This window comes from Pleurodeles waltl, chromosome 3_1 (assembly GCF_031143425.1).
Source record: "Pleurodeles waltl isolate 20211129_DDA chromosome 3_1, aPleWal1.hap1.20221129, whole genome shotgun sequence".
Classification (NCBI taxonomy): Eukaryota; Metazoa; Chordata; class Amphibia; order Caudata; family Salamandridae; genus Pleurodeles; species Pleurodeles waltl.
In genome coordinates this window covers 315597663-315625338 of record NC_090440.1, presented here as the reverse complement: position 1 = coordinate 315625338, position 27676 = coordinate 315597663, and the positions used below count along the sequence as shown (strand labels likewise).

The window sequence follows — 27676 nt, the reverse complement described above, 5'->3', positions numbered from 1 at the left end:
TTCAAACAACGAACAATTTTTTTTTATTAAAATTAAAAATACAAAACAGTTTTTGTACGATTGCTTGGCTAATATATTAAATTTTTAATGAAAGTCTCCTTTTGACAAAGATCTCCAAAGAAATTCCAGCTGACTTTGGATTTCCTAAAATATGATTTCATACATAAGATTCCAAATACTAAAATCCATCGCATTGGCCAGAATTCTGTTTAATTTGACAGTCTCTGAAGGCAATGCGTTTAATAAGACTCACACTAGGTATCAAAAATGTTCCAGCAGGGTCACCAGAACAACATTCACCCACTAACATTTTATTTATTTTTAGTAAAACGGTTCACATTTTCCCCAATTATTCTAAACTCCAAGAAATAAAATGAAGAATATTCACAGAAAATTAATAATGTCGGTTTGGAGCAAACAGGTGAATGCTGCAAAACATTTGCAGTGAACAATAGCTAGGTAAATAAGGAATGATTTAAAGACCTTGATTTAATGTAAACATGTGCATTTGTGTTAATGTCTAGTTATTAAAAGAAAAAAAAAATCATACTGCACTCCCGGATAGGATTCAAGCTCAGAATTTGACAACCTGCTTAATCTCACACAATAGTGGATCGAGCACAGGTCTCCTTGGCTTACTTGGTCCATGTTCATTAACTTTGCTTCTTCCTGTGTCTATCCACCACGGCAGGATCCCGAAGACCACCCACCTTCACTTCTGCTAAATGGCATATGTTGATGTGCGCTTCCTGTATCGTAATAGGCAATAAGAACAGACGAGTCCTCTATTCAAAGAATGACGCATGTAAAGCACAGTAGAAAAATTAGCACCTAATTGCCGCTTAACTTCGTGGTTGCGGATCAATTGTACTAAGAGAAAAATACGGACCTCTAAAGATCCAATTCAATCGATCTACTGATCTTATTTTTACCTGGTCGCTTATTTAAAAGGCAAGCTGAAAATACATTGGTCTCAATTTCCTCACCTAGGGGAGCTACATCCATATTGCTTGCAAAGTGACTTCATACAAGCCCAAATTTTAAAACGAATATATTCATTTCCAAGTGCACCATCTAAATAGGTCAACTCTGGACTCTCAAAATCCATAGTAGAAAATTAATTTGGTGACCGAATGTAGCAGCAGGCTTTTTTTTTTTTTTTTTTTTTAAATACGGACTGATGCGCCAAATATATCCCTGCATTGCTTACCTAATTAACATTACTCTTCACTTGATGGTTCCTCGAAAATGCAGAAGTCGTGATTTTAGCAATGGGGAAAAGCTTAACTATTTGGGGTTGGAAGGAATGCTTTCCCCAAGTTTAAATTTAACGTCACAAGTTATTCTGCACAGGTTAAAAAGTGTCTCGTGCTCACAAGATTACTTATACCTAATCACAGCGATAATTTCCCAATGCCTAGACTATTGAAAACACATCAATCGAAAAAGGGCCATACACGTGCTGTGGCGGTTGAACAAATCTTCCTGAAAGACCTAACTAGTTCCTGAGCTCCTCTGCATGTCTAAGCACAGGCAATGAAATCAATCCGGGGAGAGCCGCTCAATTTTAAAACATCCATTACTCAAAAGGTTATTGGTGCCCATTCAGCCAACCGTGCTGATTTAGTCTAATGAACGGAACTCGTTTCAAATGGTAGTTTTCTAAAGACAAAATGATTTCGACTTGAGCGTGTATGCGACCGTAGCTGTTCTCATCCACAATACACATGAATTATCTCACAGATAAAAGAACGGCTAGCCCCGCCAGTCCAACTCCAGCAGCTGCAAGTATGGCGTTGTATGTGGTACAGTTCGGATTTTCCGGATGCGAGTTACTTTTGTTGAAGAAGTGGTAGAAGCCATCCTAAAAAAAGACGAAAAATAGTCCAATTACTAGAAAATAATTACGTTCAGCATTTTATTAAAGGAAACGCAGAAAAACACGAGTGGAGAAATACATTTACAAGATCAACGCTGCAAAATTTATCAGGTGTCCTCCTTTTTAATCTATACGAAAATAGTGTACATTCTACTTCAAATCATTCTAGAGATTGCAGCATTCTGGATTCGAAATCACCTTTAGCTTCTACAATATCCAACAATAACCAAATCCAAATATTTAGCCATAGTTTAAGAAAACTGTCAATGCCCACACTGTAAACTCATATCTTCGCCAAGAATGCAAAAAAAAAAAAAAAAAAAAAAGCGCAATGAAGAGGGTGATGTTGGAGGATTCATGCTTTAGGTGTGCGTATGTCACCACATAGATACCTGTGGATGGAATAAGGTGGGCACAATTTTATTTCTCCCATGCGTTTTGGTTTGGAGTGGATGTATGTGATTTGGAGTGGAATTATGTGGGTTGAATTGGAATTATGTGGATTGGAATTGGGTGGTGTGAAGTGTATTTGTGTAGTTGAACTATGTGGCATGGCAGATAGATAGGGGTAAGAGCCTCACAGACTAGGAAGATAGAGGGATAGGTAGTTTGTACACAAAGTGGTGAATGCACTCCAGACAGGAGCAGAAAGAGTATGTGAGAAAGAAGGGGAGAGCAGATGCATATAGAAGGGGCACATGTGTATACATAAAACACCCCAAGTAGGAGGATAGCATGGAATTCAGGGACAGAAACATTGAAAAGGCACAGGAAAGAAACTGTACTTGAAGACCTGAAGTCAAGCATATGAGAGAGGCAGGAAGAGTGCATGAGAGAGGCAGGAGGAGTGCGTGAGAGAGGAGTGAGAACGAATACGAGCAGAGAGGGTCTGCTTGCTCTCCCCAAAGAAACCTTATTAACCTGAAAGTAAGGCAGGTGTTCAGAGAGGCAATTACCATTCACCAGCTGACAGTGGGACACAGAGGATGGGCACCAGACCGAGAGAGGAGTGCAAGCCGAAAGATTGAGCAAGGACAGAAAGAGCAGCACAGAGAACAGTGGGAAGGGGATCCGGGAGGGCAGGGGTGGCGAGAGGTGAATGAGTGCACAGCACAAGGAGGTACAGGAAGGCAGCATGTGTGAGCAGGAAGTACAGAGAGAAGACTGAGTGTGAGGGAGAAATGACAGGAGTAGTGAGGGTGTGGGGGAGAGATGACAGGGTTGGCGGGAGTGCTGAAACCACACCCACAGAATAGGAAACACAGAAGGGTTTTCTCTCACCACAGACTATGTGCAAAAGAAAGGAGAGCCCCTTGTAAAACAAATGCATGCTTTGGGGTGAGCCGAGCGGCAGAAAACTGCATGGAGAGCGTATTCTTTAAAATTAAAATACACTTCTAGTTTTTTTTATTGCCAATGCTTAAATAAAGAAAGGGTGAGGCCTCCCAAAGAAGGCCCAAGCTGAAAGATTAAGTGTGGCATCATGAAGCGGGTGCCACGCTGATCAAGTGAAACACATGAACACGTTTGAAGAGCGAGATGGGAGGGACGAATGCTGCATTAAAATGCAAACGGGTATGGGCGCTGAGGAAAACCTAAAGATGCAGTCCTTGGTCCCTGCTCCGTGGGAGGAACGAAAGAGGAAAAGGGAGAAGCAAAGAGGCAGCTTTTGGGACTTTAAAGATATGTCCTTGCCTGTACTTAGAGGAGCTGTTTAAGCATTAACACATTTAATATAGCATCCTTAATCTTAGTTCTCCCCCTAATGACTAAATAAAAAATGAAGCAATACTATTAGCAAAATGTGCAGCATTATGCTGCATAATTTGTCTTTTCTTGGTGCATAATTTACTTAGTCCTGCTGCATAATTTGGCCCTTCCCTGCCACATAATTCCAGCAGCCCTGCCTATAGAGCAATCAGGCAGTGCCAGACGGGCTGCTCTAAGAGGTCAGTGAATGGGCCCGTGTTTTGACTGTTTGTGTGCCTGGTTTACGGTCTGGAGGATGATTATAAACATTGCCTACAGAAGGCTCAAATCACGCACTCTTCTATCACTAAAAATTACTTACACAGCATGTGTTAAGTTAAAAACGGCCTCAATTTGCAAACATGGCCCAATTTTTTAACTATCTAATTAAGTAACGGAGGCCACTTTATTTTGGTACACAGGTCAATTTTCTGTCCTAATCCGATCGAGCCAACTGTATTGCTTCTTATGTAGCACTGCCCACTATAATGCATACATGTATTGTTACAAAGTTAAACTCCAAGTCTGTAGGTCGATTCGAGGTCTTTTATGTGGCAGCACAGCACTGCCAACCTCTTGCAAGAAGGCAGGAGAAATGCTATTCTGCATTCCACAGGTAACTGGTCCCACAGAATGCTTGTCGAACAAACAAATGTTCAAACATAGGACCCAGTCATATACTTACTGGAACAGTGTCAGTATGGAGCTAGGGCAAATTCCCAATAATGGTGCAATTGTTGTTCCAGGTGATATAGCATACAGGAACTGCTGGATCCCAGTGCTCTACTTCGAATGCCTCTTGGGGTATCAGAGGTGAATCTGGGTGTGTCAGAACACCAAAGGAGTTCTTCCTACTGCACTAAGGTTCCCTGCTTGCCCTCTTCTCAGTAGACATCAGCGCAATGCTGAAACCAGCCTCAAGTGCAAGGACAGATGTATTGACAACAGCCAACCTATCAAGCTGGAGCAGCAACAAACGCCACCTACAGGGGAAGCTCTCCAAAATAATCTGACAGAGTGAAAGCCTGAGCTCCCAGGTCATGCCGTAATAGGAAGGTTGACTCATCTTGGAACACACTGCTCCAAACAGACCGGCCCAACTCTTTTGTACACTGAAAGCTTGCAGCTTAGGAACGATATGAGGTGGACTGAACTGTACAAAAATCTCCTGGAGATGGTCTGTGCTTTTAGGTACTTCTCTCATTCTCTCGGGTGGTGTTAACAAGATACAGCTTTAACAAGTGACGTACATGGAGCAAGTCTTCATTTGGGTATTTTCACGCTTCCTTGGTTACTTTGGGATGACAACCCAGTTGGATGGTTGCCACACGTGGTGGCGAGACCATATTCTTCATTCTTGATTCTACTTCACTCCAGACACATTCTCCGGGTGGTAAAATGCAACATCCTTATTGATTCATGCATTTTGAGTCTGCATGATAGCCAAGAGGTGAAATCTATCACAGGTGAATTAAAGTACATTCTACTCAGGCACTTTGAGAACTTTTTTTTTTCTTTCTTTTTTTTTTAAATTGACAATGGTTCAATGGCGCATTTTCTTGTGTTTGATTTAACAATAAAGCATTTGGAAAACAGTTTGCGGGAGCAAGACAAAAGAACGTTTTTCTTCCACGCAGGAATCAGAAAAACTGGCTCTGTACCATTTCTTTACCTAATATTTTTTAGCGATATACTTAGAACAGCAGAACTACCATATCTGGACGCAGAGGTGAAAAAATGCATGTGACAATTGAGATTTCCTTGAAAACTTGATTTCGTGATATGCATAAACAAATCAAATACAAAAAACTCGAACCGTTTTGATGTAATCTTTGAGTTCCAACATTCACATTTGGGATAATGCCACACCAATAGGTTCTTCACTCTGGAAGACACCGATATGTATGAACAAAAGCATATCGTTGCATCTACTTTTTTGCTGCATCATACCGTTATTCACAACATTAAGCACTGAAACTGTTGCGTTATTAAATTAAGCAGGTAACGTGCTGATCCAGTATGCGACCGATTAAAACAGCACACGCTTGCTTAGAAAGCTACTAAAGTAGATCAATGCTCGTTTCTTTCCAGAACAAACATGTGGTACTGAACTAGACTCACTGTTTCTCTTCCAACACATATCGCCTGCTTCTTTGCTGATGGCATTCCTCCTTCACCCAGTGTGTACTCGTAAACATGTAAATGACGATAGACAGTCGTGTTATCCTTATAGGGATCAATGCCGCTGCTGGCAGAAAGATACTTCAGCATATGTAAGTTATTTGCGTGAACACGTGCACTGAAACTGGTTCTATTTCACGTGAATATTTATGTGATATCGTACCCATGAAGTAAGGAACTGTGACTTTGCCTTTAATGTTAGTTGTTCAACCTAATGTACAAGAAGGATGGACTATTGTCACAATTAAAGCGTTTAATCGTCATACAAATAGTTTGTTTAAATGCATTTCGGGAGCAAGCCATTTATATATCCATTTAAAAGGGATAAGGTGTTCAGAGAAAACGTAGAAAATAAACACAAAAGTGCATATTATTCTAAATTGGGCCGATTCTTGCGCATTTGGCTCTTCATATGTAGTATCTCTTTTGTATGGGGGCTAATATTGCACTTACCATAATTAAGCACTAACCAACGTGTTAATATTTCCCGATTTTATAGTATTGTCATTAACTAACAACGGGGGCGGACTCGGCCATGACAGTGCTTTAAATCTTCACCTACAGATATGAGTGGTTCGCACTTCTCTCACGGAGCCATATAAATGGACCTGTTCACGAGTATATGATCTCCCAGGTTCATCAAAAGCTACATGACTTTTCCTTACAATGTAGGCTTGTCTCGCATTGGAGGTTATATTAAGGGTAATAAAACAAACGCCATATACATGTATTATATGAAAATAGCTTGAGATACTGAGGCAGCCTTTTATCAATCCCTGTTATTGTACTCCTGAATCTCAAACCCAGCAAAAACAGAGCTCGGTTTAATTACATTTTCCTCTTCATAGATACGTCTTAAAAACTGATAATGGCCTGGCCACGAAGCAAACAAATATACTAAAACAGCACCCTCATTCCTATAAATGGGATGTTCTGTTAAGGCGCACACGAAGGGTGTTTATATCTTGCTCGCTCACTGCTTATCTGTACAGTCTGCTTCCAGATTATGTGATGGGGTAGGGCAGGCGTCCTAGCAGCCGCTTTTAGGATTGGACGGGCCGGTTGCTAAGGAAGTATAGAAGAACAGTAGAAAAGAAGGGTATCGTTAAAGAGTTAGATTATTTCCGTACCGGATGATGCCGCTAGAGAACCTGAAAAACACACACACACACACATATAGGAAAGCAGGTATCATGTTTATGAAAGAAAGGCGCATGGACCCTGAAGAGGCCAGCATGTCGACACCTGATCAAAGGGAAACACTGCTGCTCCACTTGGCCACCATTACAGTAACCAGAGCATTCACAGCTGTAGACTGCAATGAGCTCGGAGAGGCGAGTGAAGGAAAAACAAAGTTCACAAAAACAACACCTGAAGATGAAAGTGTAATGTTACGGTAGTTAGGCACTGCTCCGTGGGAGGATACAAATGTCAATAAGGATGGACAAAGAGGAAGGATTAGCTACTAGTAAGCAAGTTTTTTTAGTTGGACACTCGAAGTGATCAATAAAAAGGCACTGGGTGGGCTGTAATCCCACAGACTGAATACAGCATGTCTCGAAGAAACAGCGCATGCACTGCCTAGGCTTGGCCTGAAAAAGGGACACATCATGGACTTCTGTGCAACAGACTGTTTTCCCATAAACTACATCTTACTCCATACCCTATCTGGCCTGCAATGTTTTATCCTAACAGTAGGTTTACATAGTAAGCTATGTAAACTTCTAATAATTCAACAACGCAGCTTTTCTCCACAAATAACCACCAATACACATCTCTTCATTTTTGTAAACACTTCTACTTGCGTGCGCAAAAAAAAAAAAAGATGTTTAAAAAGACCACGCTCTTGAATGATGGGGGAGGGCTGACAGCAAAACAAGCGTATTTGTGAATGTAAAAGGGAATCAATCTTTCTTTACTAATAATTTCACCCTTTAATATTTTCAACTTTTTACATAGATTTTAGAGCAAATCGACATTTCTGGACACAAAAGTTTCCTTTATAGTGACCTCATTTACTCGGAGTACATAAGCTTTTTCCCATTATCACATGTGGGTATCATGGCACTTATGCCATTTTAGAAATGGCTCTATAATTGCAACAGAGCAGACAACAATATTCACCTTAAACAAGGCCAAAGCCAATAGGTCTCCCAATGAAAGCTATTGGCCTTAGCAGTTGTTTTGTCGCCAGGCTGTAGAACAGGGCTGCAAGTCTAAAACAAATGTAAAAAAGCACTATGATGCAGCCATCGCAAAATTTTTTTTTACCGCACTTTAGAGCTTGCTGCTTCATAGCGCTTTTTAAAATGTATATAAACGTGAACAGGGGCAACACAGGGGGGGGGGGAGGGGGCAGGTAGGAGCGAGAGAAAAGGACTGAGGTAGGGGTGGACAGACGAGAGGGTGGAGAGGAGGGGCTGAGGCAAGCATCTGGAGAACTGAGGGTGGGCGGGAGGGGCTGGAGGCATTTACATGGACAACACAGGGTGTGGGGGAGAAGCTGGGGCAAAGGACAGTGGGCAGAAGGAACAAGCACACAGAGTGAGTGGAATTGGCATGGGCAAACAATGAAAATGGAGAGTGGATGGGAGGGGCTGTGTAACCACACTGAGAATGGAGGGTGGGAAGGAGGAGCCGAGGGGAACCACATGGACAACAGAGGGTGGGCAGGAGGATCTGGTGGAAATAACACGGACAATGCAGGGTGGCCGAGAGATCTGGGGCAAGAAGACTGACAGTGCATGGTGGGCAGGAAGGGCTGGAGCAAGCCCAGAGAGGATTGGAGGAAGGGGCTGGAGGCAAGCACTGAAATAAGAGGGAAGAGCAAGGGGGCTGGGAGGCATTCAAAAGGACAATGTAGTAAGGGAGGGCAAGGAGGAATGGGACAGGAAAACGGAGGGGGGGGTGGGAGGTGGAGTACATGAGGGAGATATCTGGAAAAAAAAAGTGCTTAAATATAAAGAAAATGTAATGCCTGACAAAAACAAGAAATGGAAGGACACAGTAATGCATCCATGTTCTAGGGGAGGAAGAAACATGCAAAGAAGGAAGCCTACAGAAGTGGACTAATAAGAAGCAAGCAAATGAAAGACAATGAAGCAAACCAATGGCAAGCAGTGGGTTGCCTATAAGCCTCTTGTAATAAGAGGTCTCACAAAAACCGAAGCATGTATTGTCTGAGATGAGACCGAAGAGAAAAAAAAAAGGCAAATTACCAACTGGGTTAGCAATTAGGAATAAATACTGGGAAAGAGCCTAGAATCTAGGGGTAAGTGAGTCATTCCAGGGATACATTTTGAAAAGGAAAAAGTCTATCCTGTCAAATACAATTTGAGAACGGCACTGATGATTGAAGATTACCCTCAGGCCTGTCGTAATATGCCACTATGGCCTCTACGTCAATCTTGAAAGGTAGCACCTGAACACCCAATTACAGCATATGTAGAGAACACATTGACATTATCTACAGTAATGTGATCACATTTATTTCCTTTAGCAAAAGGAAGTAAAATAACCTTAGCCAATTAGTTCAATTCTGTGAAGGGAGAATTCTCATCTGCTAACGGGACATCTATATTCTCTGCACAGAGGCCAAGGTTGGAGACAATTAACTCCTCCAGAACAAAGAGCGGAGTCATACAATAAGAGCGCGCACAGAACCTCCCTTGGTCAGTAGACCCCTCCTCTGAAGAAGATGGATATGATCGTCAGTGAACCAAATTTGGCAGACCCAAACTGGAGCCACCAGGGCTGTCGTGCTCTTCTGCACAACTTTTGGGATTAGAGAAGTCAGAGGAAATTAAAGAATTAACGTGCTTGCAGTCATACTCGGCCATTCATTCATGGCTTACCTGAACTCCTTAAACTCGGAGTTCACATGAGCCATAAAGGATTAGTAGACGTTTGGGTGTTCCCAAGCATCCAGGAGAAAGAAGATGAACACTAAACTGGTGAGGATTCTTACAGACTCAGTCTGTATTGCCTAGTGCTGTAAAAGCTCCGATATTTGGGGAGCCATTAGGTAATGGTATGCCCATGCCACCTCCAACTCTTTGATTGGTAGCTGGAGAGGTTGTAGGCAATATATGCTCCCGTTTTTCGACTTGAGAGATGGTTACAGCGTTGTCCTTGGACCCCATGATGGTTCTGGATAACACCACAGGAAAGAATGACAGCCTGTAGTAAGTTTCTGTCGGGACAACTCTGCTTTGACACAAAAAAGGCACCAATGTAAATTTACATTCAAAACAGCTCCGATATATTGCATTTTTGTTGTGTTGTGGATTTCTCTTTGTTTTCCTATTTGTTAATCTTTTGGTGTGCTACCTGAACTTGCTCTCCATCCACGAGTACTATTATACAACCTCTAAGCTTTTCCCAAACACTGGATCCCGTCCCCACGAGCACCAACACATAGAGCCAAAAAATAAAATAACGTATTTCGTTTACAATTTCTTTACATGAGACGGTTCTTGATGATTCTTAAGGAACTGATTCACTTGTTATAATTTGTTATATTTTGCTTCTCTCAGTGGCACCTTATCAAACCTATGCAATTATTTTATTATTTGTTAGTTGTACCATAAAAAACTCAAACAGGTGTGTGGTATCACCATCAACCACAATATTTGTTGTAAATTCATCACCAATGCTCTGCAAGACTAAGGGGGTCATTACGACCCTGGCGGAAGGCGGAGAACCGGCAGTAAGACCGCCAACAGGCTGGCGGTCTCCCTTCATGGAATTATGACCATGGCGGTTACCGCCATGGTCATCCGCCGGTTCTCCGTTCCGCCCGCCAGGGCGGAGACGACTGCTGGGCTGGAGACCTGGGTCTCCAGCCCGGCGGCCGTCACTATACCGCCGGCGGTATTTTGACCCGGCTTACCGCCGTGGATTTCCTTTGGTTTGAACCGCCGTGAAATCCATGGCGGTAAGCAATATCAGTGCCAGGGAATTCCGTCCCTGGCACTGATAGGGTCTCCCCCACCCTGACTCCCTCCCCTACCCCCCCTTACCATGCCCCAAAAGTGGCAGGGTCCCCCTCCCCGACATCACATAACTCACACACACACCACGCATGCAGGCACCACCTACACTCACACGCCAACATACATGCCTACATACACACACACACACACGCACACCCACATTCAAACATTCACCCACACATCCATACTGACATACCCACAGATATACAGGTACTCATTCCCATACACACAACACCCCCGTAAGCATACACGCACTCACACTCCCCCTTCACATACACACACGCACACCCCCATGCACCCACAGAGCACCCAACACCCTCCCACCCCCCCTCCCCTCACGGACGATCGACTTACCTGGTCCGACGATCCTCTGCGAGGGAACGGGAGCCATGGGGGCAGCTCCGCCGACATCACACCACCAACAGAACACCGCCACGGCGAATCACAGGACGTGATTCGCTGGGCGGTGTTCTGTTGGCCTGGCGGTGGAGGTGGAGCAACCTCCACTTCCCCGCCTCCCGCCAGTATGGCTGTTGACAGCTCTCCGTCCGAAAAAGGACGGAGAGCTGCCAACGGTCATAATAGGCAGAGCGGAAAACCGCCACCACTGGCGGTCTTCCGCACGGCGATCTTGCAAAAAGACCGCTGAGGTCAAAATGACCCCCTAAAATTTGATCATTCACGGCATCAGCCCTCATTTCGCCACGCTCTGAGACACCAAAACCTCATGCGTTTCAGGAGATTGCTGGCCAGGACCTTCTCTGGGACAGTTAAGGCTTTTGCTAGACCGATAAAATGAATCCTCCTTCAGGGGGTAAGAGGATTTTGGATAACTCAATTAAAACGAATATTAAAAAAGGGTCCACACGGTCTTTAAATTATGCTCTGGTGAGCCAAGTAGAAGTAGCAGTGGAACTTCTGCAGCCACAATGAGCCAGGCACAGTGGCCAAGATCTTAATGAAAACTCAAGGGGATGAAGTTAGATTAAAAAGCAGCATCATGTTTTGCTGGTGTCAGTTTTCCTCCGTGAAGGATAAGTAGTTTCTCGTTGAGAGAGAAGGAGGAAATTCACAATAGAACGTGCATAGCTTAAGGTAGAAGCGCTGCTGTGAAAAATACCCAAGATGAAGGAAAGAGGAGAAGAGACCAAGTTACAGTTTACAGTGAAAAAAAGTTGCAGACCTTGTTAGGGGAGCTATTGCAAGCATGCACAAATGGTATCAGAACCTCGACTTTGAACAGTATGGGTGCAGTTTATGCTCCTAAAGCTGACAGGTATCCATATTTTGAAGTAGGACTCTGGGTTCGGTAGGGGTGGGAGGGGGTGTAGCTAGGCTTAAAACATCTTGAAAACTTCCATGAACAATGTGAGCATTGCTTTAGGAAAATACATTAAATGAGCAACGTTAACACATGTGGAATAGCCTACACAGGAATCATGGACATATACCTAATAGTAGTAGCAGAACTACAACGGGACACTTTCAGTATTAAGTCTTTTCTGGACTAGGGCACCCTGCATAAGTTCGGATTTTAAACAACTTCTTGGACACAAATAGGGATGGCAAGAGAAGTATGTGTGCAATGTGAACTGTGCAAAGCTATGAAAATGGTAGAACCTAGACCATCAGAAGAGCTACTTTAATGTATTTGTGACTAAAGTCTCGACTTCTCAAGATTTTAATGAATAGGTTCCTGGAGAAATCGTTTATTTGAAACTTCAGAGTGGCACTTGTATTGCTTCACTGCTAAGGGAACAACTTACTGAGGTTGTTCTGCTAATCCGAATTAACCGTAAATAGAAACCGCATGACACAACTGCAATGTTGTAAGGTAAGATACCAGATTCACAGTAACTCTCCAGGGCCCTGTGTCACATTTTAAAAACTCGACCATAAGCCAATTCAGAAATCGATCTCTAAAATGTCAGAGCACACAGCTCCAGGTTGGACTCAGAAGGCTCTATGTGGGTAGTTCTTGCAGAACCAAGATTTCAAGCTCAGAAATTGTATGGACGGTATGAAGATAATGTAATTAAGCATGGGAACAACGTTGATTCTGTCTAAGAGCCAATATACTATAAAAAGTGACAGATATAGCAGGTCTTTCCTGGTAGGACCAGGCAGGGGCAGAAAGAGGGAGGAGGCTGTTGCCAATACCTCACACTCTGAATGAGTGACAGTCTGGTCAACCTGTTGATCAACCAGGATAGTTTATCAAAGAACTCCCAACACTGTCCTTCTAAGAAAAGCAATTAATCGAATCATTTATTTTGATAGCATGCTTGTCAGTAACTGAGCGACTCCAGGTATCCGCTGCACTAGGAACAGGTGTGCGGTGATATATCCTGTCCAGAAGTGTGCTCCACTGTGACAACAAATCTGTACTCTCTGGAAGATAAGATCTCTCACAGTGAAATAAACACACTTTTGCTAACTACAGTGCTATGCTACATTCTGGGACGATTTTCCACGTCTCCGACCTTTACAATTAGGAGTAGAAGTGAGCATCTACAGAGTGATGAACGCCCTGCATTTTTTACACACTTGGTGGGAAGGACTATGGATCTACCTCAATACACATCCAGTTCGAAAACAAACATGAACTCGCCAGATGGCTATTTTCCAGATTCAGACATGGCATTAAAAGGAAAAAAAAAAAAAGGAGCTGAACAAAAATGAATGTTAATTTGTGGCAGTGGATTCCATCAATCCTTCAATGGGGTTCTTGCCATTAGGAAAATGTGCAAGATCTGCAGGTAAAAACAAAATTTTGCTTAAACATGCACAGTAATAAGGTTAAAGAAGATTTATTCGACAGAATGCTTTACAAGGTCAAAGATCGCTATAAGCCAGATCCTAAAAGCAGTGGCTTTCAAGGGTCAAACTAATTAACTTATGTGCAGCTTTCCAGTTAAAGTTTTTCAGACAGATTTACTGCCATTAAAGCACAACTAGCTCAGTTAATGTTTTCGGTTGGATTGATCAAAGACAGACAACAAAATTATTCTTAAATCCAGGTTCTATTGAAAAGGTTCTGGTACCTGAAGAACTGAAATTTTAGGGGTGAAAATTGCTGTTATTCCTGGATGTCTTCCAACATAGGTTAGTCAAACTGAAAAGGAGTGTCCATAAAATCCGCTTTAAAAATGTTATCAAGCCCATCAAAAATGGAAAGGAGCACCAGTTTTTGTTTGGAAATATCCACAATGTACCCTAGAAGGCATGGTTGCACATGGCAGAAACGTAGAAATGTACACTTTGTTAGATTTCACCCACTGTACTAGCAAACCAAAAAACAACAAACCAAAAAACGTGATGGGAAATGTGTGTGCTGATTTGAGAGTACTAAATTCATAATGTGTAATAAATTTCCAAAATTAAATGTTTTCCATGCTTGAAAGAGTAATTGTTTGATCAGCCCTTGATTTAAAGTCTGCCTATCATTAAATTGAGGCAACTCGGAATCGAGATTTTTAAAAGCTTTAATTCCTCTTTTGATTTATTTGTCTACAAGACAATGCTGTTTTGACATGCCTCCGTGTTCTCAATATTTTGAGAACTATGTACTGTCTACATGGAGTATTAGATAAAGTGCTTTCAGGAGGAGGTTCTCGTCTTCGCTAAAGCCATAACAGGTTACAAGATCTTCAGCTATATATGGTTGTGATCACTCAGAATTCACCATGAGCCAACGATACGGGATATGTTTAAGTCAGGACAACGGTTCCTCCAGAAAGAGTCAGGCACAAAAGTCTACAAAGCACTCATTAAGGTCACATGGGTATGTCGGCACTGAATATTCTACTGGGATCTTACTTTTGATGGCCAGGAGCACAAAGAAGTTAATGCGATGTATGCACAAACAGAGCATGGGGTCCATTTAAATACTAGATCTTTACCTGTGAATTTCATGTATTAGTCACCAAATGCTTGACAAAAACTTGCATTTCATACGACGGCTCCTTTCTCCATCTGGAACATATCAGTTACGTTTTGGTGTTTGTTGGTCGTCATTCTAATGGCATCTTTACACCAACGAATCTTTCCTGAGATGCGCCCCCTACATCAGCAGCCCCGGTCACATGGCACTTCTTCGCAGCCTAATGCAGTGTAGGGCTGGTCTGAACGTTTTTGCCAGGGGTTATTTTGGTTCCCGGTCTTTTCCTGCCTGAGGTGTCCCTTGTTAAATGCTATTTGCGTAGAACATGCCTGTCTTTGTATGAATGTAATGGTGTTGACTAATTAGCCAAGGAACGCTTCACATTTATCGCGTGGTGTGTACGTAGTACGCTGTGAAACACAATGTACTGTTTATACATAGTGAGTATAGATGCATCAATGGAACACATTGCACAGAAGCGGCAGTAACTACAAACCGCGTCCCAAGCAAAACAAAAATTGTTTTTCAAATACTACAAGCCCTGCTTGTGCGGGCCTTCCTGGAGTAAGTTTATATTTAACAAAGAAACAAGCAGATGGTCCTCTAGATCAATTCGGGATAATCAGTGGTGGAAGCATCCCAGCTCCAGATGGTCATGTTTGAACTCTGCTTGACAGAGGTCTTTGTAAACAAGTTCTGTGCTCTATTCCTCCGGAATACATTCATTGCACTTTAATTTGTACAGATGAGATTTGATATACAACTTCTTCAAATGCTGGTCTTTAATTATCAACTGTAAACGCGTTAGTGATAGTCAGAGGTCCACTTCAGGTGACCCCGTTTTACAACTGCTTGCTTCAGAACCAGATTACTACCGTTAAATGTTGTCACCTGGCCATTAAAATAAGTGTTTCTTCTACAAATTGAGCAAATTGACATTTAGAAAACGTGCTATATAATAAATGGCCATCATAGCCCTAAAATAGGTTCTCATTACACACAATAGGACTAATACAGCTAAAATATATCTAAATATCGTTGATATTAATGCTGCATTTACTTATATCATTCTTTACATACGAGAAGAAAATGCCCTCTATTACCTCTCACCGTGACGTTTGCTAATGGCTGTCAGCTAGAAGAACCATTTTAACCGCAGTATAACTTGTACAACATAGAAATGTCTGTAATTTGTTTTTCACAGTGCAAAGACCATCACATAACATGTTCCCTTAGCCTTACCATGCCTGCTCAATAGCAATTGAAAGGGCATATAATTCAGTGTTCTCGCCTTTTTTGGGTTATGCCTCTGACATTTGTACATTTATGTGGCAGCTATAAAGGAGGGAGCTGTGTTCAGATTTGTTTAGTCTATGCTCTTCGTGATCTGCTGCTGGCCACGCTGGGAGAGGCTCTATAGTGTATGAACGTGGGGATCAGAAGGACGGGGAGGTTGGTCAGGAACCTATCTCGCTTCTGATGGGTATCTAGACATACCTATCCGTACCTTACAACTTAATAACGGACCTATCTACATAAAAATGTAAAACATCCTATTTGTAAATCTTTAGCAGAGAAAATAAAGGTTTGCTGAAGAAAAAGACATACCTAATGCCCGACCAGCAGTACTTGTGAAAGAATGACCGCTGGTATCCATAGCTCTGCTCTGAAGCAAGGGGCTTGTGATATTAAATGTCCATGCACCAACACCAAGGCTATAGTCTTGAATCAATCTCATTATACCTCTTAAATCCACTAGTAGACAGTCCCTGGCCCTTTAGCTCACTCTTGCAGGTTATGGCTTTCTCCCTCTGTGCTTGTTTTTCCATCTTTCTCTACTTTTCCCGTTACCCCCAACCCCCTGCTTTCACTCCCCCCCAAGAAAACATTGCTCTCAGTAAATTTCTGGTGAGGAAAAATAAGTGCCGGACCCCCCAAAAAAAGAGTGGTGGTGAGTCACACAGGTAACTCCGGGCTCAAAGTTGCACTCCTTACCAGTGTCTACTGCACAAGACTGTCTTCCTCTAAAAAAATCAAGATGATGTTTGAGATTGTGCAGAAAGGACCGAGGGTACAAGGATTCGTTACTGCCTTTATTGAGAAGAGACCATCAGTGTGAGCTTGGGGTTAGAAACTGCAGGCGTGCGGCCTACAAAAGTTTCTAAACTTTCTAGAGAAACGGGCTACAATGAAAACCTGCCTCATTAGAAACAGCAAGCGCCCTGCGAGTGAGGACACTAGCTAGGTAAAATAGCTTCCTGTAGTTTTATGAGATATCCGGTCTCAAAGGAACTTCAATTGGGAAGATTTACTAAGAAGGTTCAATCAGGGGGCAATTTATGGGATTGCTGAAAATGGGTGTGCAGAAAACCGAAGAAAGTGAACCATTTTGGTGAGGGGCAAGTGTTGGCTAGCCTGTTAGGCCCCTGTGTGCAGATGCTAGGCAGAGGTAAGGTGGGGTCAGTAATTAAGCCTGTGTTCTTCATTAGATATGCTGTCCTCTTATAGCGAGACGAACTGGAACAGCTTTGAACATTATCCATTTCATCTTGTGAGGTAGGCCTCCATGACTGAAGGAAACCAGCGCGGCCAGCTATCCAGGCTCATATTTTACCGTTCATGGATGTTCCTGTTATGTCAGCCACCTATGGTAAAGACTACATTGCTGTGAAGGGATTACACCGTGTCATATGACAGCACAGTGAAAAATAACGGTGACCATCGCAGAAACTTAGGCGGAAGAGAAATGTTTGCTGATCTTTTAATTAACATAGTGGGGCATCTACGAGGTGATTCTTGTCAGAGGACGTTGAGGTACGTTGCATATGGAGCAAGCGCAAAACAATTCGAGATAAATATTGTGACTCTGGAAATTGAAACTGCCCCTTTCGGAATGAGTAGTGACATTAGAAATTCCTTGCATCAGGTCTGATGCCAGTGGGAATACTGGCGGTCTGGGTGGATACTGGAGAGCTTGCCATATATACTACTGAACCATACTGCAAATAAAGAACGCTGGGATAGAGAAGTGTAATGTATGCTGTGCTAAGTACTCCGACAGGGTGAGTGTAAATAGCGCAGTGTGTCCTGCTACGAAGATGATGCAGAATTATGAAAAGAAAGTAGTCCCCAGATCACTCCTGGTGACGACACTTACACATACTTATTTGTACCTCACAACTTCATAAATAAGCTAACTACATGAAGAGGAGAGAGTCGTTGTACATATTTACACTTATTTCACACTTGGGGCATTAGCCAATGCTAACAACCCACCCACAACTGTGAGCGGAAAGCTATACTGAATGGAGGGCAACCAACAGCTTATTATCCAATACCACTGGTAGGCAGTAAAGCTTTTAGCACTCTTAGCCTTTCTCAACATATGCCAAAAAAATGCACATTGCGTGTCTACTTGGCGTCACCACCACTTAACCTAGAATGCAATGGACTAATAGTCAGAGACGGCATTCCGAGCATTGTGATTGGCTGAACCAATATCAGAAGTCCAAGAAGAATGCTAATATCTGATATGTACTGCTATAGCACTATTGGAACATTTGGATTTCTAAGGGCACTTTTAACTGGTTCTGTGCCGTGTTACGTCCCGTGGCACGGTGCTCCTGTAATGAGGACGTAACCATTACATCCCAGCACCGGAGCTCGGAGGGTGCGCTAGCGTTCCCTCCGTGGGCTTCCCCCCCACCCCAGGGATGGAAGGGGAATCGCTGCCCCTTTCACCCCCAAACCCCCACCCCACCAGTGATGTCTGATGACTATTTTTAATAGTCCAATCTACCCCCCAGTCTTTCAGCTCTCCCCCCCGCACACTAAAACATCTTATCCCATGGCAAGCAAGAGGACATTGGATTATTTTGGGTTTTTGGTTTTACATTTGGGCCGTGAGAGCTTGGCTAACTCTCAAAATAGTCCCACTTGGAATGGCGAGGGCGGCACTTTTTGGACTTTTGCCATGTAGAAAAATCCACAAGACCTAGACACATCCGAAAACTAAATTTCTGGGTGAGTACATGGTGGTGTGCTTCACATGCATCCCGCACCATTTTCTTACCCACAATACCCTGCAAACCTTCAACTTTGCTGGAAAGCACACATTTCTGTGATGGAACATTCTGGAAGCTGCAGGAATCCACAAAATTCCTACCACCCAGCATTTTCTCATCTATACTGATAAAAAAAACAGCCCCACTTGTCAGCCTAAAAGTTTGTTTTTTTTCTTTTTTTTTTTTTTCCCCCAAACTGCCCTTTTGGACCAGCTTTGGTTCCACCTCAAGTTCTACATGTTTTTGGCTCTTCCCTGTCACAGGCACTAGGCCCACCTACGCAAGTGAGGTATCATTTTTACCGGGAGACTGAGGGGAACAGTGGGTGGTAGGAAATTTGTGAACTTTGTCACCGAAATGTGAGGGAAAAGTATTTTTTGGCCACATTTTGAGGTTTGCAAAGGATTCTGGGTAACAGAACCTGGTGAGAGCCCCACAAGTCACCCATCTTGGATTCCCCTCAGTGTCTAGTTTTCCAAAATGCACAGGTTTGGTAGGTTTCCTTAGGTGCCGGCTGGGCTATAGGCCAAAATCCACAGCTACGTACTTGGCAAAAAAAAACAAAAAAACACACAACTGTTTTCTTTGGGAAAATGTGATGTGTCCATGTTGTGTTTTGGGGCATTTCCTGTTGTTGGCACTAGGCCTACCCACACAAGTGAGGTACCATTTTTATCAGGAGACTTGAAGAAATGCTGAGTGGAAAGAAATGTGTCGCTCCACTCATATTCCAGAACTTGGTCACCAAAATGTGAGGAAAAAGTGTTTTTGGGCCAAATTTTGAGGTTTGCAAAGGATTCTGGGTAACCGAACATGGTGAGAGCCCCACAAGTCACCCATCTTGGATTCCCCTCGGTGTCTAGTTTTTAAAAAAAATGCACAGGCTTGGTAGGTTTTCCTGAGCTAGAGATCAAAATCCACAGCTAGGCACTTTCCAAAAAACACATCAGTTTTCAATGTAAAAATGTGATGTGTCCATGTTGCGTTTCCTGTCTCAGGCATTAGGCCTACCACGCTAGTGCGGTACCATCGGGAGACTTAGGGGAACACAATAGCACAGCAAGTGTTATTGCCCCTTGTCTTTCTCTACATTTTTTCCTTCCAAATATAAGACAGTGTGCAAAATAGACAACTATTTGAGAAATGCCCTGTAGTTCACATGCTAGTATGGGCACCCTGGAATTCAGAGATGTGCAAATAACCACTGCTTCTCAACACCTTATCTTGAGCCCATTTTGGAAATACAAAGGTTTTCTTGATACCGATTTTTCACTTTTTCTATTTCACCAAATGAATTGCTGTATACTCGGTATAGAATGAAAATCCATTGCAAGGTGCAGCTCATTTATTGTCTCTGGGGACCTAGGGTTCTTGACGAACCTACAAGCCCTATATATCCCCACAACCAGAAGAGTTCAGCAGACCCAACGGTATATTGCTTTCAAAAATCTGATATTGCAGGAAAAAGTTACCAAGTAAAACATGGAAAAAGATGGCTGTTTTTTTCAACTCAATTTCAATATTTTTTATTTCAGCTGTTATTTTCTGTAGGAAACCCTTGTAGGATCTACACAAATGACCCATTGCTGAATTCAGAATTTTGTCTATTTTTCAGAAATGTTTAGCTTTCCAGGATCCAGCATTGGTTTTACACCCATTTCTGGCACTAACTGAAAGGAAGCTAAAAGCACACAAGATAGTAAAAATGGGTTATGTCCCAGTAAAATACCAAAATTCAAGTCAGCCTGTTCTTGAAAGCTGGGACGATGGTGATTTTAGCACTGCAACCCTTTGTTGATGCAATTTTCAGGGGGGAGGGGAACCACGAGCCTTCTTCTGCAGCCCCTTTCCCCATTTTTTTTTTTTTAATGACATTTTTGCTGAATTTTGGCTAATTTCTTGGTCTCCTCCAGGGGAGACCACAAACTCTAGGTACCTCTAGAATCCCTAGGATTTTTGAAAAAAAGGACGCAAATTTGGCGTGAGTAGCTCATGTGGACAAAAAGTTATGAGGGCCTAAGCGCGAACTGCCTCAAATAGTCAAAAAAAAGGCCTGGCGCACCTGAGGGGGGGAAAGGCCTGGCAGCGAAGGGGTTAAACGTAAGCCAGGAAATATCACAAAAAGTTGTTTTTCAAGAAAACAGGAAGCCTCAAGAAAATATGGAATGTTTCCCACAACACCAAAGCTGTTTGACGTTTGTAAAGAATGTTCGACATGCAGCCACACAGTCTTTTCAAGCACCGAGCAACCAAGACAACTGAATCTGGGCAAACAAGACTACCTACCTATATATGAGAGCAAGATAGATAGACAGAACACACCGGAAACTGGTCCCAGTACTCCCTCTAAATGTTTTTGACCACGTATGCCACTACAAAGGAGATTTTGGTATGTTATGAAGGGCAGGATGCTAACTTGCTCAAAGTACAAAGGATGTGACAAACTTTCTCAACGGCTATGTTGAATGGGAAACCCAAGTTTCTTGCATGACCCAAATCGATAGATGCGAAGAGCGTGCCCCACCAGGACTTGAACTAAGGGAAAAAAGGCTCAACTTCATCTCCATGTGCCAAAAACGGCGGTTCCTTTTGAAAAACGGACGAGGGTTATTTGCTATCACCGCAATCTTGAAACGCATTGCATGGCGATCACTTGTGCTTCACTAGGATACGGTTACTCCCTCCCTTGTACTTGGTACTAGGATAACTTGGTATACCCTCTGCCCGCATATAGGACAAATTACACGTCTAGGTTAAATCTGCTTTCTTTGTAAAAGATTGTAACGATGGGAATGAAACTTCAACACATTGATGACACCAAAAAGCACCTTTGTGAATAACGTCAAAAACGGCAAGAAATACAAAGTGTTCCACTATTCATTTCACAGGGCACAGACAATCCATAGCACTGGTTGATCTCAGTCACCAACTTCAGATCATTCTACCTCGACATAAAAACACTCCGAATGCCTGCTATACACACTAACAAGATGGTAAAAATAATAAAATATTATTTCCTAACCTAGCGTAAAATCTCTGCATAAGATTGGCAAAGTGCTTTCATATCACTGGAAAAATACCTAGAGGCAGTCAATTAAGACTTGCATATTTTCGACGCCTTGTCAGGGGTAGTAAGCGCTATATAAACACCATTACAATATGCTGGCGAGCATAATAATAAAAAAAAATTCACACAAACACAAAATTAGGACGCGTCAATCCGCTGTCAGAATAAACAAATAACAGTCTGCAAACAACTATAGCACTGTTGGAGAAAGTCTACAAAAGATTGTTGCATTAGGCATAGCTTGTCGGGCCAAGTGGATACCCTCTATTCCCTCCCACAAAACTCTACCACAGGTAGACTTCCTATTTAAACGCTACATGGAGCTTCTTAACAGAAAGAGAGAGTGAGTTGTATGCACACAAGGCATGTTTACCTAAGGGCCATCGGAAAGAAAAAGGACAGTTCAAGTGTCATGACAGGCACCAAAGCAATGAAACCCAGGAAATGCTAACATACCCTAGAGTTCAATGGATAACAAATTTGTACTAAGTCCACTCTCGCCTCCTTAGGTGCTACTGTCCCAATCAAATTCAAGGTCAGAAAGATAGAATAAGGGATGCCCATGCCTCGACTAAGGAAATGGGGGCGGGGGGCTAATCTACCTTCCAACTGAAACACTTAAAGCAGGTCCTTCACTCCCAACAAAACAAAGACCCATGGTAAGCAGTGCCTTAGTTCACTCGACCTTAGACTACGATGCCCTGTACACCAGCCTACCACAAACATACATGAAAAGTCCAAAACTCACTTATACGTATAATTTCGCTTTACAAAAAAAACAATTTAATCAAAACACATCTCGGAAACCTGCAGTAGCAAATGTAAGCACTATAACCTTTCATAACAGTTACATGTTAAAGGTAACCACGCTAAACTGCGGAAAGTTAAGTCAGAAGCATCAGCCAACGGGAAAGTAAATTAAAGAAAATATTTGGAGGAAAAAAAAAAAAAAAAGCACACACACGTACACACCAACTACCTGAAACAGGTCTAACATAAGCAGAACGTACACTAAACACTGGTCACAAGGGCCCATCCTAAAAGACTATGTAATTACTTGAAGGGTTGAAGAACTGGAATCGCAGCTCCACATTCCGGTGGGAACCGTGTTTCCCTGTACCATCTCTCGTCAGCGACACTGGACCTAATCGAAGGTGGGGGGCGAGGTCAATTCAACAGCAGGACATCTACTGAATTGGCTCAAAAGCCAATAAGTCCACTTGGCACGTACCTCAAGAACTCAAGTAGACACCCTAGATCAGTGAATACGACGGTGTTAGCAAAGAATGACATACGCTCGTATTGATCTTTGACATCCAAGGAACAATGGATGACCCAGAGGCAGCGGTTTACTAGCATAGGCACAGTTCGCACTGCGGACTGGCAAGGGGCCACATGCGAGGCCAGCTGAACGCTGTATGAAGGGAGTGCTCTGTTAAGAAAAGCCAGATATGAATGAAGAGCACACGATGCACGTCAGCGGCCGGAAGACAACTGAATGAATAGAGCTCAGCAGGGCTTTGTTCTGCTCTTGGGCACGAACACCACGACAAAAATACTATGCAGAGTGCTGAAGGACTAAGAAAGTCAAATATTCACATGTCTAATGTAAAAAGGGCAGACGGTGTATGTTCAATGAGTCCAGGTGGGTACAATGAATGACGCCGTCTAGGCCCCTCGGATGGTGCCATGCCAAACCTCTACGCGTGAATCCCGCTGTGCGTACGAAACCACTCGCGAGAACAAATGGTGCTGCGAATAGGACTACTGACACTTGAAAGAATTATACAATGACTGGTCGGGTGTAACGACCTGAAGAAGGGTGATATGACATAGAAATATCTTTAACCATGAATTCATATATAACAAAGAACGTTAAAAAATGGTGCTGTGCGTACTGCCCCTTCAGCACTCATGTTAAATATTTGTGTTACAAAAAGGTGCAACTATTACTGAATCGGGCTTTCCTTAGCCTCGCCACATAGGTACAGATGACGTTCTCACTAGGGCTCCGCATACATGAATGAATAGGGCTCCTCACACATGAATGAATTGAGCACTGTACTGGCCTCCTACAATCCGCACACTACAAAGTTACAAATATATTTACCCATCCACCATTTTTTTCCAGCCATTCTCGCTTCTCCTGTGCTAGATAGTGACTCAGCACCCCAGCCAGTCTGCGTGGGGTCTCCGCACAGCCGCTGCTTCTCTTGGCTAGCGATCCAGCGAATGCAATGAGCGCCACCACCCGGCCCCAGCTCAGGCCGCCCTCGTCGTCCAGCTGCTGGGCCACACGCTTCAGAACGAGAGCGGGCTCGATCCCGCCGGCCTCCAGGGTACAGCAGGAGTCTTGGAAGAAGCCCCGGTGCGCGTCCAGTACCTCGGCAGTTACTCTTATAAGGGCGCGGGCCTTGGGGCTGACCGGTGGCCGGGAACTGGAAGGACCAAGGCTGCAGTGCTGCAGGTAATCCTCCAGCAGCTGGGACGTCTCCTCGCTCAGGGAATCAGGCATGGCGGGTTCCCGTGACAGCGGTCGTGCGTGTGTCCAGATCAGTGGCTCCGGGTGCCATGTGCTTAAAACCCTTCCACAGAACGGACACCCTCCCCCCCCCACCTCCCAGACAGCAGCTGCACTGCCCTGCCCTGCCCTCCCTAGGAAGACTTTAGCTTCCTGCCCCGGGACTCCTCCTTCGTCTCCTCCCCAGCAGAACCGCCTCCCCTTAGTCACAGCCAATATATGGCCAGCGCTGGCACAGCCTCAGTTTTAGGACTGCTTGGATGACGCTTTAAACCCACTCAACGTTGATCAATGCTTGATAATGCAGCACGTGTTAGTATTTCCTACGAAGTTCACGAATCGCAATCATCCTGTGTTTTCTCTATAAGTACAATCAATCCAATGTACGTAAACATCTGACTACATTTAGGCAGTTCACGTGGCTTATTGGCCCACTGAAACAAATATTATGGCCACGCCTAGTTATTTTGGTAAACTATATCGCAGTTGCTAACTTCATGCTATAATCGCTGCAAAATGGCCGTAATCTTAACAGAAATCGCTCAGAAAATTCTGCTGCCATACTTCATTTTGCTGTATCATGCAATATCACCAGTCAAAGCCTGTGCTCGATTTGCAGCGGCCAGTTTGGCAGGATATGATAAATCTATTTTGTGCCTTGTATTAAAATGGAACGCGGAAGACAAAAATGTTACCCTCGCACGAGCCACCGTAAACAGACTGTCATTTTTTAGCTTGTGGTCACATTACATATTAGTGGACCATTTATACGTGATGAAGCAGAAAAAGAAAGACTAACAAACATTTATATATCAGGTATCAAAATCGTATAAGACAATGTGATTTTAGAAAAGAAAAAATAATGTATGTAGAAAATGTGCCCACTAAGTAGATCGCGATTAGTATAAAGCTTAATTAATCATGAAAATCGACAAATGCATTAATATGTCATAATTGCAGATATATTTTATGATTTTCTCGTTAAACTGTTATATGCTTAGCTTAAATTTAGTAGAGGCTTTGGCCTAGTTGCCTGGTCTCAATTTTAACTGCATAAGTTTTCACTTGCATTAACAAAGACATGTTTTAAACCTTTAAAAGCTGTATTTTTCCAGTAGAATGACTAATACACTTATCTCAAGGTTGTGTGTTAGGCAACTTTCATCCCCTTTGAAGCAAGGTCAGTTTCTGCAGGTGCAGACAATAAAGACACTGATGCAGGTAGATGAGTATTAAGAGAAAAGACACTATTCATTGGGCAAAGAGAAATCACCCGATGGACCCTCCAATGAAAGAACCTGAAGAATTTGGAACTTTTCTTACTTAATCCCACCGGACGAAGAGAAGACACGCCATATTTTTGAGAAGCCATTTTGAAGCCAGATTCGAAAATCCATTTGATGACACTTTGATGTTTTTTCTCTATCCCAGAGAGAGAGACTTTAAAGAATTCTCACCCTAGAGACTTTAACTTTGCCTTGCCCATTCAATAACTTTTGTTCCCCCATTTTCCTTGCTGCTACAAGGAAAACTTGCCTTAAACTTTTCCCCCTTGAAGTTTGCCCCATGCTGATCGAACCGGTACATGAAGGACGAAGACTTTCCTTGAATGCTGATTGTATTTGGTAATTATAAAAGGTTAAATGTATTATTCATTGTATTTTCCTTCTTAGGTACCAACTGCTTATTTTGACAGAGCCCAAGCTAGAAGTTTTCTAAATTTATGTTGTTGACTAAATTCGTTTTGCATGAAGCCCCACATGCCAATGCTAATCAGAGGTTAGTTGCGGTATTCATTTGATGCACCATGCTGAACTGAAATCTTGTTATGCTGACCAATGTATGCAATTAGTCAAATTCAGTTAATTTTATTAGTGATTTGCATTGCTATAGCCGAGTGCATTATAATCCAAGTTTTGCGTAGATTGCGTTTCTTCCGTCGTTATGGACAGCCAGTAATGTTCGTATATGTGTATCATTTGATTTTGACACTTACTTATATTGTGTTAGCTTTATTAATATAGGGAAATAAACTCATTAACTCTTAATAAACAGGTGTGGTTATTCATGACTGAAAGGTCATGGTGTGTCTAATTACTGATTTTCTGTTTAACTAATTTGTTGATTGATTACTAATCGAGTATTGGTTATTGATTATAAATTATTATTGATTATTGATTTGAGGGATCTGACAATTCTTTGGATGAGGAGAACTCAACCCGGTCAAAAGGTTCACCGACCTCCGGCGTGTCCAAGCATAAGTAATTTATAAGGACTGGACGCGCTATCAGTAGATGGTAGAAGAGCTTGATGGTTTGTCCTTTTGGGACTCCATCCGAATAATAGACGGATTCAAGTTAGAATTTTCTTTAATAAAACAAGTTGGACAGATGATGATGCCCTAAATCCCCAATGACTTTCCTGGAATCTCGGAGCTTGCGAATGGAGGAAATGGAGGTGTGAGAATGTTTTTGGCGTTTTTAGTGACGGTATGAGTGAAGTTAGGGTTTTGCACTTGCATAGCTTATGCCGCAGATGAATTGTGAAGTTTGTGAGGATTTTAGGGGGTTACGAACTCCAATTAAAATTTTAGAGGAGTGGTACTCCAAAGTGTGAAAGTAGGGAAGTCACCGAACTTCATATGTGTGTAGCGCTTTGTGCAGGAAAAATTGTCCACGTGGTTGTTGATGTTGAGACGGGCCCTGCGAGGTCAAGAGACTCCGGAGTATGTTGAAAAGTGTATGAGACACTTGATTGATGTTGTAATTTGTTCGGTTTAATAGGTTGATCGGGCGTGGTCAACAAGTCAGTACGAATGTTGAGGAATAAAAGAACATTTTCGACTTTGAGATTTGACGAATTCTAAGGTGCACTAGAATAGCTCATTGATCAGTTGAGAGTAAAGTTTGCAGGTCAAATTTTGCTTGCGAAAGTGGGAAACCGAGAAAGATGGAATAACTGCCAAGGCTAGTGAAAAATCCCTAAGGTTTCTGAAGCGACTGTATTACCTTTCCTGTAGTAAACCAACTGATTTTTTTTTATTTTTTTTATTAGTGCTCGCAATATATTGCAGAGATTAGTTTTGAGTGAAGCTGAATGAAGGAGGACAAGCCACAAGACTTTGTCAGCCGCAGTGTGTGAGTGTGACGTCACTAGGAGCCGCGCTGGGATAGGTTGGTTGGTGAGGAGGGTCGCACACGAATTGGACGCAGTCCGTGAAGCGCAATTGGTGGGGAAAGGCAAGCAAAGAGTATTCTGGGAATTAAAGTCACTTATTGATTACATTTGTGAGAAAATAAAGGACGGAAAGATGACATTTTTCAAAGCATTTAAGAGTG

At 42.7% G+C, this 27676-nt stretch overlaps 1 protein-coding gene across 1 annotated transcript; it reads right to left on the bottom strand.

Moving 5' to 3' along the window:
- Nucleotides 1–26378, bottom strand: BCL2L10 (BCL2 like 10). The gene is made up of 2 exons (XM_069222462.1): nt 23928–26378; nt 1–1864 (listed from the first exon to the last, which is right to left on the bottom strand). The coding sequence occupies exons 1-2, from the start codon at nt 24330–24332 to the stop codon at nt 1733–1735; spliced, it is 537 nt and encodes a 178-aa protein (XP_069078563.1). The 5' UTR covers nt 24333–26378; the 3' UTR covers nt 1–1732.
- Between the last annotated feature and the right edge of the window lie 1298 nt (nt 26379–27676).